This window comes from Geotrypetes seraphini, chromosome 4, assembly GCF_902459505.1.
Source record: "Geotrypetes seraphini chromosome 4, aGeoSer1.1, whole genome shotgun sequence".
Taxonomy (NCBI): domain Eukaryota; kingdom Metazoa; phylum Chordata; class Amphibia; order Gymnophiona; family Dermophiidae; genus Geotrypetes; species Geotrypetes seraphini.
Genome location: NC_047087.1, coordinates 22,686,870 through 22,705,761, shown reverse-complemented (window position 1 = coordinate 22,705,761; position 18,892 = coordinate 22,686,870). Strand labels below are relative to the sequence as shown.

Genomic DNA, 18,892 nt, shown 5'->3' with positions numbered 1-18,892 from the left:
CCCCCGTCCTGGAGGACCACCAGCCAGTCAGGTTTTCAGGACAGCCATAATGAGTATGCATGGAGCAGATTTGCATGCCTGTCTCCCCCATTATATGCAAATCTCCCTCATGCATATTCATTAGGGCTATCCCAAGAACTCGACTGGCTGGGGGTCCTCCAGGGCAGGGTTGGGAGTCAGTGCTATAAAATACTGTCAGATATGCACCCAACTGCAACATTGCACCAGGCATTGACATGAAATAAGCAGTTTTACTAAATGTTGGCATGTAAACTTAACCAGTATTCTATAACCGCAATTATATACATAATTTCTGATAAAGAATTCATACTTAGCGTGTAATAATAATTTTATTTTTGTATACCGCCATACCCGGGGAGTTCTAGGCGGTTCACATCAGTTAATCGAATTACAAACAATGCAGTCATTGAAGTTAACACATTAAATGCGTACGATAAAGAAGAGGAAGAAGGAGGAGTTTACAGGCCAACAGGCTTAAAGGATCATAATGAGGAAAGAAGTAGTAAAAAGATAGTAATAAATGCATTTAAGGTATTCCACAGACTGAATTCCTACTTCTTTCCTCAGGTATAGCGGTATATAAGAAATAAATTATTATTATTATTAAATTATTATTACGATCCTTTAAGCCTGTTGGCCTGTAAACTCCTCCTTCTTCCTCTTCTTTATCGTATGCATTTAATGTGTTAACTTCAATGACTGCATTGTTTGTAATTCGATTAACTGATGTGAACCGCCTAGAACTCCCCGGGTATGGCGGTATACAAAAATAAAATTATTATTACACGCTAAGTATGAATTCTTTATCAGAAATCTATATATATAAAATCGGAGGTATGTATGTGTGTATGTGCCGCGATCACGCAAAAACGGCTTGACCGATTTGAACGAAACTTGGTATGCAGATCCCTCACTACCTGGGGTGATATGTTCTGGGGGTCTCACGGCCCACCTGCACACGTGGGCGGAGCTACAAACAGAAAATCAGATTTCACCCATTCATGTCAATGGAAAAAATGTAAAAAGCTGCCATTCTCACCGTAATTCCAACTATAAAACACTTTCTATGACACTATAACCACTAGGGACATCGTTTCTATTCTACCACGGACACCATACATATAGAGTTTGTATGTTCTAACTGTGTTTGTAACTGTTTCCTTCATGCACCCCAGTTCATAATGTTATTACATTACATGAGTACTCACATATGCTGAACTAGGAACACAGGTTCCATTCTGAACCGGGAAAAAAATGCATGGAGTTTCTTTTCAACCTGAGTTTCCACATATTGAGTTGTTTAAATCAATACTGAAACTTTTGGATGCCACTTATTCCAACAGATCTTCCTTTTCAGTTTAAGAGATTGCAAATTCCAGATCAACAAATCACAGGGACAGACTGTGGAGTGGATTTAAGATCCCCCTGTTTTCCCCATGGTCAACTCTATGTTGCTTGCTCAAGGGTGGGTTCACCCAAGAATTTATATGTTCTTGCTCCTGGAGGTGAAACTAAAAATGTTGTTTATAATCAAGTTTTGTGTTAGTTGTATTGTATTCATTTTGTCAAATATTTCACATTATAATTTGATTATTGTACTTTTTATAAAGCTGTAAAAATATAATTTAATTCACCACTATAAAGTATCTTTATTTGATTCCATTTACAGTGTTATTGCTATAATTAAATACCCGTGCAACGCCGGGGCATCAGCTAGTTATGTATATAATTGTGGTTATAGAATAGCACCTAAATTGCGGTGACCTTTTAAGAATTACCCATTAGATGTGTGGATGGGGTAAGATGCTGCTTTTGGAGCTTGTGTGTTTTTAGCGGGTGGCACTAGTTCCTACCCTTGAATAGGGCATTTGTATCTCCCAAACATCTGTAGTCTGGAAGAAAGGTAATGAAGCTTAAATTAGGTCTTACCTACTAACTTTTCATAAGAACAGCCATACTGGGTCAGACCAATGGTCCATCAAGCCCAGTAGCCTGCTCCCACGGCGGCCAATTCAGGTCCCTAGTTCCTGGCCAAAACCCAAGGAGTAGCAACATTTTATGATACCGATCCAGGCCAAGCAGTGGCTTCCCCCATGTCTTTCTCAATAACAGACTGTGAACTTTTCCTCCAGGAAATTTTCTTTCCTTGAGTCTCTCCAGACCAGTCCAGAACCCCCACCCAATGTCTCGGTTGTGAACTGCTACTATTCAGACCTTTATTCGTTGCTCCTTTACTGAGTATATTCAGAAAGTTAACCCCAGTATTTTTATTACCAGAGAGAAAAGAATTTAATTCTTAATCCAAATTCCTCCTTTGATGCATTTAATGACGAGGCAAAGACAAGCAGACACTTGAGTTCGGTCTCTACAGAGTGAGTCTGTACTGTGATTAGCCTTTTTCACAAAAAGGAGGGACTGCTACTGACTGCAAATGTGAAAATAGTATAGAGTGAAAAACATCACGGATTGCTAAGGGCCTGGGAGAACAAGCATTTTATAGCCTTGCTTTGGCATGGAGAGATTACAATTCTCTCAATAAGGTACTTGCTCACTCAAGCATGGCTCTCAGTAAGCTGCCTTCTGGCATCTTCTGTCAGAGACATTCGGTTGCTGGGGGGGGGGGGGGGGTCACCACCACCTCCACCTCCTCTTCCCAGCAAGCAAAGGGCCAGCCAAGCTAACAAGTAGAATCCATGTGCTCTGAGCCACTCGCCAAAGCACTGGTAGTAGGTTATAGAGTGACACTGTACCATCTGTTTCAGACAGCAAAATATGCTCCCATGCAAATGGGGGCAGAACAGCTACACAGATGTGTTTAAGGCAGGGCTGCCCAAGTCCGGTCCTCGCGATCTACTGGCAGGTCAGGTTTTCAGGATATCCACAATGAATATGCATGAGAAAGATTTGCCTGCACTGCCTTCTTTGTATGCAAATCTCTCTCATGCATATTCATTGTGGATATCCTGAAAACCTGGCCTGCCAGTAGATCTCGAGGACCGGACTTGGGCAGCCCTGGTTTAAGGGAGGTTGAACTTGTTCCCTTATCTTCAAGTTTCAAGTTTATTAGTGTTTTTGATTAATCGCTTAATCATACTTCAAAGCGATGAACATAAATAAAAAACATTAAAAATTACAATATTAAAAAGTAATATAATATTTAACATAAACATAAAAACAAGCCAGACTATACACAAACTTCATAAACAAGATAAAAGGGAGAAAGGGATTTGAACTACAAATTATTATAGAGAGAATAGTTAGGAAAAAACACAAGGTAAGGGATATAAGATACATAGTCAAATTCAATATTATTAATAAATCCAAAGTTAAAAAATATTACTCAAAAGCATCTTTGAACAGAAATGTTTTTAGATTAGTCTTAAATTTATCAATATTGTGTTCTTCTCTCAAATAAATTGGAAGAGAGTTCCAGACTTGAGGGGCCGTAACGGAAAAAATAAATTGTCGTCTAGTGTTGATGATCTTGAGAGAGGGAATTGTCAATAAATGTTGTTCGTTTGACCGTAGTATTCTATTTGAGGAGTAAGGAATTAATGATTTAAAAATAAATGCAGGTGTTTTAAAAAGTAATGATTTAAAAGTGAGTAGGCATAATTTGTATAGTACCGTTAATTGGCACTTCAAATGTCTGCAATACGTATGTCGCTGGGTTTCTCTTCGTGTTTTTGGCGTGGCATTGCGAAAGTACTGAAGGCTACACAGAGTGATGTCATAAATCTGTCTGTTTTGAGCTAATATCAAAGTGTCTTGACTGGTCTGGAGAGGCTTAAAAGAAAGAAAAGAAAATTAGGCAAGATCCAATATAACCTTTATCAACTGAATATTAATTTTGTGTGTTAACATTTTCTTCTGTCTTTTAGTCCATCAAGTTTGGTTGAGGCTGTTCTGTGTTTGGGGAGAGAGCAGAGCTTGCTGGTTATTTCTTGCTTATTTCTCTTGCAGTGACTAGGATTACCTGATCTATTATGAGACTGTGTTGGTTGCTCAGTTTCTGCAGGTAGTAATGACAGTATAATGGCAAACGATGGGAAAATTAGGGCATTTATAGATGTGCACGGAGAGCCCAGTAGCAGTCATTACTTATGCTCGACGTTCCCCCCTTACTGCTCTGCTCATTCCCTCGCATCTTTTCCTATTAAATTCAGAATTTCTGTACCACGGCTGTATGGCATAGTCTGCCTAATATATACAGTATGGATAATGTAATGACCTTCATTTAGACCTAATATGAAAACTCATGCAGTGAGGGACTCTGGGAAAAAGTCTCCGAAATTATTCACTTATCTTCCAAATCATTTTAACTCCTGCTTTCAGCAGCAAGTGACAGTTTTCAGCAAAACTCAGTTCTCCAGCCCAACAAGAATCCATTTGACTTCTTTAAACTCTAGACTCCTGTGGGATTGGTTTTGGTTCATTTACAGAGATAAGAAGCAGCAGCAGCAGCTCAGACAGCTGTGTGGCAGTCAGTCGGAAGGATCGCTTGGTAACCAGCTTACCTGATGTGGAGGTAGTGAATCTGATATGTCATCTGCAAAAGATTTTTAAAACATGCTGGGGAGGAACCAGCCATCAATGGTACTTGTAGGTTTCAATGAGGTAAGATTATGCAGGAGGCAGTTTCTAGAAGCCATATAACAGGCTTCTGTGTGGCATACTGAAATACAGACTCTTTAGAATAACATTCACAGAAACGCTGCCAGTTCTATGCATTGGACCCCAGATACAGGCTGAGCTTGGGAGTTTCATTATGTGAGGGAGGGAGTGACATAGTAGCAGGTATCCCTAGAAACATTCCTCACTGATGTGGCAGTTAAGCTACCTTCCAGCAGGTGGCGCCAACTGGAGGCATGTTAGGCTGTCTGGCCAGAGGGGCGGAGCTCAACAGGGAGCAAGAAGTAAAAATTCTCTGGCAAGACAGAACAGAGAGGCCTCAAATGTAGAGACTTCCAGGAGGGAGGTCCTGAGTCAAGAGAACCCCTGTGGAAGGATGAGCCATAATACCTGAAGAGACTGGACCAGGGAAGCAGAGTGTTTCAGGTACCTGTTTGTGGAAGAGGCTATTAAGGTAGGAAGTCTCTCTTATTTTGAAGATCAGGATAGTAGGGCACAGACTTGAAGGCAAGGTCTCTCTATGGCTAGGGAAGAAAGAATTGAACTGCTTGAGGGTGTTGCTGAAGCCAGCCCTAGAGGAACCGTGGAGGGGGGTTTCCCTTTTGCTATACAAAGAAATATTGATGCCACTGTCCTAGTGCAAGTTATGTTAAGAGAGTCTTTTGGTTTCTCCTACCCCTTGTCTGCCTGCTTTTAAGAGAAATCCAAGTCTGCTGCTCGCTCACATTTCAACAGCACAGGATGAGATGATGATGCAGGAACGAAGGCTGGTTAGGAACTGGCAAGGGGAATATGTTGCAATGGGATGGGGATTTCAAACTCGTTTCACTTCTGATTTGATTTTGGGTTTCTTTTACCTGAAACAAAATACATTTTAAAACTAATAGAAAATTGTGGGAGGAAAAAAATGTAAAAACAAAAGGAAAAATGACATGGAGCCCAGGGTCCTGTCTTCCCAACATGTAGCTCTGCGGTTCATCCGTCTCCCTTCCCATCACCCAAAGAACTTGTGTCTGTCTTCTTGCCTCCTCTGTGGGATTTCTGGAGATATGGAAGTGGAGAAGAGCCCATCGGATGGGGGGGGGGAGAATGTTGAGACAAATGGTCCCACCATACTATGTACTAGGTCTTACCGTACAATGTTTTGCCACTTTGTCATACTGTCACCATTTCTGTGATACTATACATCATATCTATCACTTTATGTTTTCCATACTATGTTTTATCATGCTACGATTTCTCAAGCTATAGTCAATGATTTTTCTATGCAATTATCACATGGAGAAGCATAAAATTTTGGGGGGTTTTTCTGAATTAAGTTTTAATCTAAATTCGATCATCCATTGTTCCAGTAACCTAAACACTTCAGTAACTATATGAGAATTTGAGAAAGAGAACCTGGGATAGAAATCGTACTTGTTAACGTCATCAGCATAACTAAACAGTGATCTGGGTTGGCCTGTGTTAGAAACATGATACTGGGATTGGTGGACCTTTGGACTGTCCCCCGTATGGCAATTCTTACGTACCTGAATATAACTCACTTTGAGCTACTGCTGAAAATGGTGTGAGCTAAATACAAATATTTAAATAAAGAAATCAGACATAAGCTAGGAAGGGAAACGTTACACATGACGAATGTCTGGGACTTTGAAATGTATTGCCGATTGAGGTCATTGAGCCTAACCTTTGTTATTCTTTTTTCGACAGGTGGATCTATCTGAACGACCAGAATTTATGCATTCCCACCAGCTCCTCTTTCGTGTATGGCGCTGTTCCTATTGGGGCCAGTATTTATGTGATTGGAGATCTTGATACAGGTTAGATTGGACTGCAATAACTGCCGGTAGTTTGTTCTTTGTACACTTCTCCCTCTGTATTCGCGGTTTCGATTATTCACGGTTTTTAGCTCAACTTGCAAAGAGAAATCGCTGATTCCCGGCACTTTCTTGACCGTGTTTTGCCTCTCCTTCAGGAACAGGCCAGGTCTCCCACCATGTTGTTCGCGGTTTCACCATATTCATGGTGGTTTTTAATAGAAAGCAGTGAATAACATATGAAAAAGTTAAGTCACGGTTTTTCTGTATTCACGGGTCTGTTAATCCCCTATTGCAGCGAATACGGAGGGAAAAGTGTATAGCTTTTATTTGCTACAGTTCTTGTTCTGTTTGCTTAAAAAAATATTTATTTTCCATCTCTCTCTCTCTCTTGAGGGAGAGATGGAAGCTTTCTCTGTTTTGAAATCAAGTTTCAAGTATCATTTATTTCAAGGTGGTTGTACAATTTTAAAATAGTAATACAATTAACATAACTTAACAAAAGATAAAGTAAATAGCTGGACAAACGGGTACGAATGGAAAGAGGGGAAGAACTACAATGGTTAAAAGAAAGTGAGGTACAAAGGGAAAACCAAAAGGACGGGGTTAAAAGCAAGTAAGTCCAATACAAATGGACTAGTAAAAGATAAAAGTTTTTAGATCCTTAAAAGGACACTCAAACTTGAAAAGCATCTTTAAAAAGGAATGTCTTAAGAAAAGACTTAGGGCTCCTTTTACAAAGGTGCGCTAGCGTTTTTAACGCACGCACTGAATTAGCGTGCGCTAACCAAAAATCTACCGCCTGCTCAAAAAGAGGCGGTAGTGGCTAGCGCACGCGGCAATTTAGCGCGCACTATTCCGTGCGTTAAGGCCCTAGCGTGCCTTTGTAAAAGGGGCCCTTAAATTTCTTGAGGTTACTTATCTCTCTAAATGCGTTTGGCGCCGAGTTCCAGAGGGATGGGGCAACTACTGAGAAAAGAGTGTTTCTTCTAGTGTTTATAGGGTTCAGGGATGGAATTGCTAATAGATTTTGGTCCGAGGAACGAAGAAGACGCGATGAAGCGTACGGTATCAAGAGTTTAGTAATAAATTCTGGCATTTAGCCATGATAATAATAATAATAATAACAGCTTATATACCGCAATACCGTGAAGTTCTATGCGGTTTACAAAAGATTAAGCAAAGGTACAAATTGACTGACTTCAAGAGGGGAAGAAGAAAGAGAAGTAATTAGACAGGAAATTCATTGTTGAGGAGAAAAGTGATCAAAAGGACAGTAGGTCGCTATTGAGAGGAAAGAGATAAGTGGATCAGTTGTCAAGATGTTTTAGGAACAGGTTTCCTAAATTCCTCATAAGTAGAGGGCGAAAGTAATTGTTCTAGGTCTTTACCCCATGATGCTGCTTGGTGTGAGAGAAGGAATTCATGGTGTTTTTTTCAGTTTGCAACCTCTCACTGGGGGGGAAACTAAGTTGGAGTGTGAACTTCTCTTGTGTCTGTTGGTTGAGAAGGAGAAAAGGTCAGTAATGTATTTAGGGGCAAGTCCGTGTAATGCTTTAAAGCAGAAACAGGCAAATTTGAACTTTACGCGTGCCTTCATCGGCAGCCAATGTAGCTGCCGGTAGTAGGGTGTCACGTGGTCAAATTTTTTTAGTCCAAAGATTAGTCTGACTGCCGCATTCTGCAACAGTTGTAGGCGTCGCATATTTTTTTGGGAAATTGCCAAATAGGCGATGTTACAGTAGTCAAGCAGGCTTAGTACGAGGGATTGGACTAGGATTCTAAAAAACGATGTAACAAAATAAGCTTTAAGGGATCTGAGTTTCCAGAGAGTGAAAAATCCCTTTCTGATTAAGGAATCTACTTGGACTTTCATGGTTAGGCATTGATCCAGAGTTACACCTAGTATCTTTATGGAGGGCTGGATAGGGTAACTAAGGTTATTGATATAGAGGGGTGATTTAATGTCAAGTGGATGTGGTGAAGCAATGAAAAAAGTCGTTTTATCTGAATTAAGTTTGAGCCTAAAGTTTGTCATCCATTGTTCCATCATGTTTATAGCTTCTGAAGCTTTGGGAATAGTTTCGGAGACAGAATTGGTGAATGGGATGATAATCGTAAAATCATCTGCATAACTAAATAGTTTTATCCCCAGCTGGGTGTGGGGAGGGGTAATTTTTCTTAAGCTTTTCATACATGTAAATCCTGTTTCACCTATGGAAAAAGCCTTTTATGAAGGATTGTGTTTATGAATGTGAAGCATGTTTTGGCATTTCTGGGGGCAGAGTTGTGTTTGAAAAGCAAGATTCACCTCGAGAAACAACACAATATATACACAAAAAGAGGCAAGCGACATGTCTCAAACCAAGCCATGGAAATGTATTTATTAGTCCATAAAAATGTCCAAAGAAGAAAGCAGCTCTCTTCTATAATATCCCAACTAGGATCCCAGTTTCGGCAGAAGCCTTCTTCAAGGGACTTTGAAAATAATAAAACCCAGGCCTAATAGTCTGTAAAGCACTTATGCTCAGAACAAATTAACCGTCGCACCATGACAACTGGCGTAGTAAGGGGAGGGAGGGTGCAGACCACCCTAGGGAATTGACACCTCTCCAACTCCCACACCACACTTGCGCCCTCCCTTCCCCCCCCCCCGTACCTATTTAAATCTTCACCACTGCGAGCAAATTCTCCAGCCTGCTGCTTGCACCAGCCTGGCTCTCCTCAGAAATCACTTCCGGGTCACAGGGCCAGGAAGTGACATTAGAGGGAAAGCCAACACTGGTGCGAGCAGCAAGCCAGAGAAGCTTCTCACGCTGGTGAAGATTTAAAGAGGTCCGGGGGGGGGGGGGAATGGAGAATATGAGTGGAGGGTGGGAATGAAGCATGTAGAGGGACGCCTCTGCCCCTCACTACGCCACTGGCTTAGAGTATATGCATATCTGCTTTGGTGCAGGTGTACATGTGTGTGTTGATATGCTTTACTGGAGCTGATACTGGCTGCCTTTTTATAAAAACACAAGTACTTACATTGCCTTTTTAAAATAAACTTAAGCATGGAATTAGAAAATCAGGCTCATTCTCGTAGTAACCCTCTGCTGAAATTTGGAACTTAATTGTGGCTGTTCTGAAACCTGTCAGAGCACTTAGCACTTAGGACTCTGATTTAACCCAGCAGAAAAAGGATTGGCCTTTCCGGGATGTGTCCAGTTTTCAAACTTCTCAGGAGAAAACTGCTTCTTTTTTTAAGAAAATAATATATTTTATGTTGCATATGAAGCTTGCATTTTGTGTTATATTTTAGCGTCATGTATCCCCTTAGAATGGAGGTCCGTGTTCCAGCTTTTAGATCAGGTTGATGAAGTGTTGCTGCTCACCATTCAGGGATTCAGTTCTTACTTCTGTCTGCCAACTCAGACTGATGTGGCTTGGCCAGGCGTCTTTTGTAAGCAGGCAAATGATTAAAAGCAGAGCCAGGTTATTTCTCAAAGTAATCCTTCTTACTGGAAGCTGGGTTTTAGGCACTGTGAGAAGACTTTCGGGAAAATAAATGGTCAAACTGAGCAAGCAAGGGAGATTTGTTTTCCTGTAACACTAAGGCAGGGGTGTCAAAGTCCCTCCTCAAGGGCCGCAATCCAGTCGGGTTTTCAGGATTCCCCCAATGAATATGCATGAGATCTATTAGCATACAATGAAAGCAGTGCATGCAAATAGATCTCATGCATATTCATTGGGGAAATCCTGAAAACCCGACTGGATTGTGGCCCTCGAGGAGGGACTTTGACACCCCTGCACTAAGGCTTAAACCTTTTACTTATTTTGTTTTCTTTCAGCCATTTCAAGGCTCAATATTCTAAGCTATTTATCTAGGTAGCTACTACCTGTTACATGGCTAGCTAATGTTCATTGACCTCGAGCTGTGATTTTTCAGCAGCTCTATCCATGTAACACTGCTAAAAATAGTCTAGTCCAGGGGTAGGCAATTCCGGTCCTCGAGAGCCATGAGCTAGATTTGCATCTCAAGGAGATGGTGCATGCAAATCCATCTCCTGCGTATTCATTGTGGATATCCTGAAAACCTGGCCTGACTGTGGCTCTCGAGGACCGGTACTGCCTACCCCTGGTCTAGTCTGATCAACTCAGCATCATTTGTCAGGTTGGTTCAGGAGTGCAGCTAAGCTGAAGAACTTCAAACAGATGTGCTAACTTGCATTGAATTTCAACAGTACATAAGAAAATAAGAATAACCGTACTGGGTCAGAACAAGGGTCCATCTAGCCCAGCAGCCCGTTCTCACGGTGGCCAATCCAGGTCACTAGTACCTGGCCAAAACCCAAAGAGTAGCAAGCAGAGGCTTCCCCATGTCTTAATAACAGACTATGGACTTTTCCTCCAGGAATTTGTCCAAACCTTTCTTAAAACCAGCTACGTTATCCGCCTTTATCACAACCTCTGGCAACATGTTCCAGAGCTAAACTATTCTCTGAGTGAAAAAATATTTCCTCCTATTGGTTTTAAAAGTATTTCCCTGTAACTTCATTGAGTGTCCCCTAATCTTTGTAATTTTTCACAGAATGAAAAATTGATCCACTTGTACCTGTTCTACTCCACTCAGGATTTTGTAGACTTCAATCATATCTCCCCTCAGCCGCCTCTTTTCCAAGCTGAAGAGCCCTAACCTCTTTATTCTTTCCTCATACGAGAAGAGTTCTATCCCCTTTTTCATCTTGGTTGCTCTTCTGGGTGTGAAGACCACCTTCATACCTGCATGTTCAGAGCCAATTTTCTGGATCTGGCCCAGCATTGAATATCTGGGTATAAATTTAAACACCACAGTCGACATTTGAAGTACTTGCTGACAGGAGTGTTTCCTTACCAGTGGAAAAGCTGCTATACTCTCTTTTTCGTAAGAACATAAGCAGTGCCTCTGCTGTGTCAGACCAGAGGTCCATCGCACCCAGCAGTCCGCCCACGCGGCAGCCCATCAGGTCCAGGACCTGTATAGTAATCCTCTATCTATACCCTTCTAACCCCTTTTCTTTCAGGAAATCATCCAATCCCTTCTTGAACCCCAATACCGTACTCTGTCCTATCACACCCTCTGGAAGCGCGTTCCAGGTGTCCACCACCCTTTGGGTGAAGAAGAACTTGCTAGCATTGGTTCTGAATCTGTCCCCTCTTAATTTTTCCGAATGCCCTCTCGTTCTTTTAGTTTTCAAAAGTTTGAAGAATCTGTCCCTCTCCACTTTCTCTATGCCCTTCATGATCTTGTAAGTCTCTGACATGTCCCCTCTAAGCTTCCGCTTTTCCAGGGAAAAGAGCCCCAGTTTCTCTAATCTTTCAGCATTTACCATACCTTTTATCAATCATGTCGCTCTTTTCTGAACCCTCTCAAGTATCGCCATATCCTTCTTAAGGTACAGTGACCAATATTGGACGCAGTACTCCGGATGCGGGTGCACCATCGCCCGATACAACAGCAAGATAACTTATTTCGTTCTGGTTGTAATACCTTTCTTGATAATACCTAGCATTCTATTCGCCTTCTTAGAGGCTGCTGCGCACTGTGCCGACGGCTTCATTGTCTTGTCCACTATTACCCCCAAGTCCTTTTCTAGGGTACTTTCATCCATTACCAGCCCTCCCATCGTATAGCTGTACATCGGGTTCCTGTTTCCTACATGCAAGACTTTACATTTCTCTACATTAAACTTCATCTGCCATCTCTTCGCCCACTCTTCTAGTTTGTTCAGGTCCCTTTGTAAATCCTCACAGTCCTCTTTAGTCCTAACTCCACTAAATAGTTTGGTGTCATCTGCAAATTTTATTACTTCACACTTCATCCCTGCTTCTAGATCATTTATAAATACATTGAACAGCAGTGGTCCGAGTACCGACCCCTGCGGAACACCACTCTTGACCCTCCTCCAGTCTGAGTAGTGGCCCTTCACTCCTACCCTTTGGTTTCTACCCGCTAGCCAATTTTTGATCCATCTATGTACGAGAAACTGAAGAGCCACCCCATGGCTCTTCAGTTTACGTAGTAGGCGTTCATGGGGTACCTTGTCATAGGCTTTTTGGAAATCTAAGTATATTATGTCTATGGGATCCCCTTTGTCCATTTGTTTGTTAATTCCTTCGAAAAAGTGCAATAAGTTCATTTCATGGGTTCTCAACCCAGACCTCAGGATATACCTAGCCAGTCAGGTTTTCAGGACATCCTGAATGAATATGCATGAGATAGATTTGCATACAATGGAGGCAGTGCATGTATATTATCTCATGTTTTATGTTTATTAAAATTGCAATTTACAACAGATCAACACAGCTTACAAAACACAATAAAATCAGTTAAAACAAGAAAAGAACACCATTATTAATAGGAAAGACTTCATCTAAATACTGAGGAGCAAAAAAACCCACCTCTTTTTGTTGTGGTCGTGTGAATGCAGTCTTATGTCCACTCACAATCTAAAAATCACCTCAAATTAACACCCACCCCCCTTATCAAAAGCGCGGAAGAGGTTTTTAGCACAGGCCAGCATGCTGAATGCTCTGGGCTGCTCCATTGCTCTTAGGAACTCTATAGAAACAGACGGCAGATAAGGGCCACGGCCCATCCAGTCTGCCCACCCCAATGACCCTCCCTATCTATCTCTGCGAATAGATCCCACATGTCTATCCCATTTGGCTGTAAAATCTGGCATGCTGCTGGCCTCAGTGACCTGAAGTGGAAGACTGTTCCAGCGATCAACCACCCTTTCAGTGAAGAAGAACTTCCTAGTGTCACCGTGCAGTTTCCCACCCCTGATTTTCCACGGATGCCCCATGACCATCAGAGCAGCGCAGAGCATTCATCATGCCAGCCAGCGCTAAATCCTCTTCCGTGCTTTTGTAAAAAGGGAGGGGGGTATGTATATCAAATTGAAAAAATGAATTTTCAGCATAGACTTAAATTTTGGAAATGAAAGTTCACTTTGAATAACTTGTGGAATGTCGTTCATAAGAAGGGGAGATAAAAAGAAAAAAAGCAGAATTATGAGTTGATTTGATAATGAGCCATTTTTGTGTGAAGGAAGTACCAGTCTCTGAAATCATATACTCTAGCCTTGAATACCGGTAGAAGCCTAGCTGCTGAATTTTGCAATGTCTGTAACCTACGTAAAAGTGCTGCATTGATTCCACAATAATCTAACCTTGATATTACAAAGGCATGATTAAGTGTGTGAATGGAGTCAAAATCTAAGGTCTTACTGACTGAACGAATGCATCTAAGCCAGTAATAGCCTTTTTTTAAATACTGTACCTGAAAACATGATTGGCTAGGTATGTCCCATGGACTGAGTTGAGAACCCCCCTGCCCTTTTTATATCTCTTGAAATGTGCTTTGAAGTTCATTTGCAGCTTGTTTTTCTTCTGTTTATCACTCAAGGTTTTAAATCTTTAACCTCCTGTCTTCAAGTGTTGTGGTGGAAGGTGGGCTGATGATATGAAAGCACTGAAGGAAGCCTCTTTAGTTTTCCCTTGCAGTAGCCATTCTCCCCTTGGTTACGTGCTTTCCCATGAGAAATGAATAGGGGAACCGGGCCGCATGATTGATCTAAGATCAGCGTGTGGCTGTGGACTGATACGCACTGGCATGTGGCTCTGCTCCCCATGCTGAGTTTCTGCCAGTCTAGCTTAGATTATATAAATCATACACAATTTTCAAGGCTTGCTGTTTTAGCACATTCAATGCTGCATTCCAAATACTTGAAATGAAATCTGAAGTTGCCTGGATGGTGTTATGGTTGGTTATGGTAGGAACCATACTCAATTTCAGACAGTAGACTGGTGCCCCCTGCAGGTCATGAGGGAGCAGAGTTCATACTAGTAGGCTGTGATTTTCCAGAAACCAGCTGGAGTGCTGCTAGTAAGTTAGAGGCTAACTGAATTTTGGTTTTGGATTCATCACTGAAAGTAGCCTGAGATCTGGGTTTGGGTTTCAGCTGAACATGGCAGTGCATTTTTGGTTGATACCAAATCTCTCTTTCTTTCTCTCTCTCTCTCTCTCTCTCTCTCTCTCTCTCTCTCTCTCTCTTTCTTTCTCTCTCTTTCTCTTTTTCACTCTCTCTTTCTCTTTTTTCTCTTTTTCTCTCTCTCTTTTTCTTTCTCTCTTTCTCTTTCTCTCTCTTTCTCTCTCTCTTTCTCTTTTTCTCTCTTTTCCTCTTTTTTCTCTTTTTCTCTCTCTTTTTCTTTCTCTCTCTTTCTCTTTCTTTCTTTCTTTCTCTCTCTCTCTCTTTCTTTCTCTCTCTCTCTCTTTCTTTCTCTCTCTTTCTTTCTTTCTCTTTCTCCGAAATAAGCCTAATAAATAAATAAGCAAAAGCAATCTCAGAATGGCTACTGTCACCTCCTGCATTCAAGTTTGAAGCCATTTTAAACCAGCAGTGGCACCAGGCAGGAAAGAGTTGGGGTTCTTTCCTGTACCTAAAGATGACATTAGAGGCTAACTGAATTTTGGTTTTGGATTCAGCACTGAAAGCAGTCAGAGATCTGGGTTTGGGTTTCAGCTGAAAATGGCAGTGCATTTTTGGTTCATTGAAACGAAAAGCATCAAGAAAAGTGTGGAATAACTTGTAAGTTTCATGGCTTCACATCAGGAGTGCACAACTCCAGTCCTCGTGGGCCGATCCAGTCTGGATTTCCCCAGTGAATTTGCATGAGATCTATTTGCTTGCACTGCTTCCATTGTATACATATTGATCTCATGCATATTCATTTGGGAAATCTTGAAAACCTGGCCTGGCGAGGGCCGAAGTTGTGCACCCCTGCTCCACATCATTCTTTTCTTGGTAACTTTTCAGCAGCCCCTCATATTTCATTTTATCACCAAAGTTCCAGTGCAGATTATAACAGAAAATAATCATAATAATTAGTTACAAAAAAATATCACAATGTGTAAAAATACAGAAAAGCAAAATGAAATTTGAAGAGTGCAATAAAGTTGGGATGATATTAATAGAATATAATATCAATCAAATGCTAAGTAAACATTTTGTCATAGCAACAAAAGTTTAGATAAAAGCAAACAAAACAATTATACATCAGGGAAAAAAGTTTTAACATAACAAAAAAATTGAAAGTACAGTGGTACCTTGGTTTACGAGCATAATTAATTCCAGAAGCATTCTCGTAATCCAAAGCATTTGTATATCAAAGCAAAGTTCCCCATAGGCCATAATATAAACTCAGACAATTCATTCCACAACCAAGGTTTGCTATGGTGGTCTAGGGGTAGGTACATGCCTGGATGATTCACGGGTGCCGCAGCCCCTTCAGCAGGGTCACTTCCTTCCATCGGGGTCCCCGTACAGCTACCCCTGCTTCCGTCCTCCACCAGGTTGTACCAGTTCCTCACTAGCATGTCTCGTCTCGTCTCCCCTCCCCTCTCAGCAGCACAGTCAGCGAAGCTCCCACAGGCACCTGTGGCGAGGCTTGCAGGAAAGGACAGCCTCGAGCCGGCGGGCATGGTGCATCCGCTTCCCCTCAGACCTTTATCACAACCAGGCAGCACGGAGAACAGTAGATTTCCCTGGCAGAGAGGAACAGACATCTTCCCTCTCTGTTGATTTCTGGGCGTGTTCCTATACAGCCGCAGCTCACCGGTCCGCGCTCATTGGTTAAAAGTTACCTCACGTGACTGGGGGGCGCGACTGGCGGCGGCGGAAGGAGAGGGAGTTGAGAGAGAAAAAGATTGCGTGGAATGTAGACGCATGCACGCGAGAAGAGCACCTGCCAATTGCCAAAGGGAGCTTCAGGAGTAAGGGAGACTGCTTCCGTTAGTCAAAAACCATTATCTGGGGAGAAACAAACTAAAGCGTTATCAGGACGGCGGATGGCTTAATTCGCTCATGTATCGGGACAGCGCTCAGTTTGCGAGGTAAGATTTGCCCATCTTGCAAAGCACTCGCAAACCGCGTTCCTCACAAACTGAGGTTTGTCTGTACTTGTATGTAGCACTTCTTATTTCCATTGGAAGAGAATTGCATTCCTGAACTGCCTGATAACTTTGTCATCTTTCCCTTAAAATATAAGGACACGCTAAAGAGCAAAATGATTGATTATGATTCAAAAGCACAAAATGCAGGCATATACGGTATACAATGTTTTTGCTTCTGTTTTCTTTCAGGTACCAGTTACGACTATGTCCGAGAGTTTAAAAGGAGCACTGGGACATGGCATCACACGAAACCTTTGTTACCTTCAGACCTCCGTCGCACAGGCTGCGCTCCTCTGCGCATTGCGAATTGCAAGCTTTTCCGCCTGCAGCTGCAACAGGGCTTGTTTCGCATCCGGGTCCCCACTCCATGAAGAGGCAAGCGAACGAGGTTGCAAGTGCAGATACCAAGACCGTTCACCATATCGTAGCGCTCTCCGAGGGAGAACACAGATATATTGTCGCTGAAATACTATATGCTGTGCTTGGATATGGTAACACTTGATCCTTTCAGTACTGTAAGCCTCGAGCTGCTCTTGGGGAGGGAAAGGGGATTTACTATAACACATATTTTATAAGAGAGGCGGGAAAAGGCAAATATGTAATGCTGAATATTAAGAGAAAATGATTTAGAAATGCTCAAATGTGTGGCGCAGTGGTTAAAAGCTACAGCCTCGGCACCCTGAGGTTGTGGGTTCAAATCCCACGCTGCTCCTTGTGACCCCGGGCAAGTCACTTAATCCCCCCATTGCCCCTGGTACATTAGATAGATTGTGAGCCCACCAGGACAGACAAGGAAAAATGCTTGAGTACCTGAATAAATTCATGTAAACCGTTCTAAGCTCCCCTGGGAGAACGGTATAGAAAATTGAATGAATGAATTTGATAATTGGAGAGACATACGGCCTCTTTTACAAAGCCGTGCAGCAACAGCCCTGAAGCCCTTTGGGCTTTGGGGCCGCTAGGGCAGCTTTGTAAAAGAGGCCGATAGTATCGTATACAGGAAAATATTCCTGGTTGAATTTAGGAGAAAAGAAGCATGCCTGTGAAAGATGGGCTAGTTATGAACATGCTCTCTCCCATCAACTAATATCTCTCTAAGTGGCTGTTTACATGCTCGTCACTCCTCAATATTTTTTTTTTACTTTGTAGGGATTAAGCAAAAAAACAGTTCATTGCTATGAGAAATCAGGCAATCTGCCACAGCCCTTAACCCTTTCAGGACCAAGGGACATATTTGTCCCATAACTTTAAAATCCTATAAATTTTGATTGGGATAGTCTACAGTTCTAAATTTGATATGTACGGATTCCATATGATACTGCCTTTATGTAAACAAACTGGTTCCGACATTCATTCATTAGCGTCGTTGCCAGATTGACAAGAAGATTCACTTGCCACACTGTCCATAAGCCAGAAGTGTTATTTTTAAAAAAAAAAATAATGATATTTCACAAAAAAAATCAATATTTTGGCATCTGCAAGCCCTTTTTACCATAAAAATGTCGTCAAAACCACAAAAATTGGCCTACGATCCTTATGGTCCTGAAAGGGTTAAGAGTGGAAGCAGATGATTCTTGTGCTGTTAAATGGGAGGTTTATGTGCAGGTCGTGTCAACATTTCAGAGACGTTTCTGTCTGGGTCCACTGAGGGGGAACCTGCACTCGTTAACTTTTGAAGTCAATGGGTAGGCCATTTCTCTTCCTGCCTTCATGCACTTTTTCTATAAGGTCAGGTGGATCTGGGGGCTACACATAAATGGGAAACCCGATTTTCATGTGGTCTGTTATAGGCTTATGATGAAAACCAATTTGAGACCAAAGAATGTATGTCAACGTTAAAAAAAACAAAAAACACCAACCTTATTTGAGTAATATGATTGACCAGTTTGAGGGCTTACCGTACTCTGAAAAATTTGAAGATTTGTAGGTGGATGGGTCTCGATTCAACATGATTTTGGAAAGGAGAGAACTAGGGAAAGTAAATTAAATTTAACAAAAAATTCAACCCATTTTTATTAAATTCCTCTCAAGGAAGGTTTCTCACAGGTTTGAAAATCTGGCATCAAAATCTAATTTTGGAAAATCACATCCCGGTCATCTTATTTCTTTCTTTTATAAATACATGCCATGTGAAATCTATGGTGTAATCAATCTTGTTGTTTGGAGATAAGCCAAGATGGCAACAATCTTGGCGTAAAAGCTTAATATACGTCAGGTTCTGCTGGGGGGGGAAGGGGAGACTTTGTACATTCTATTTCCACGATCTTTCCCTGTGACACACTATGTGGGAATGTGAACTGAATACATAGTAAATCTCCAAAATTCCTTGAAAAACCTGGGGGAAAACCCCAACAACTTGTTTCCAAACTAACTTTTTAACGTTGTAATGTGCAGGCCAGTGGCATGTCATATTTCCATCAAATCAGTCGTCTGGTTTAAAGAC

The 18,892-nt window shown here is 41.7% G+C and overlaps 1 protein-coding gene across 1 annotated transcript in view; it reads left to right on the top strand.

The window, feature by feature from the left end:
- Positions 1-17,208, top strand: part of GAN (gigaxonin) — a 139,413-nt gene extending 122,205 nt beyond the window's left edge. The window contains exons 10-11 of the mRNA XM_033943509.1: positions 6,364-6,473; positions 16,639-17,208. Of these exons, the coding sequence (XP_033799400.1) occupies positions 6,364-6,473; positions 16,639-16,820 (292 nt within the window). The 3' untranslated portion in view covers positions 16,821-17,208. The remainder of the gene's footprint in view (positions 1-6,363; positions 6,474-16,638) is intronic.
- The last annotated feature ends 1,684 nt before the right edge of the window (positions 17,209-18,892 follow it).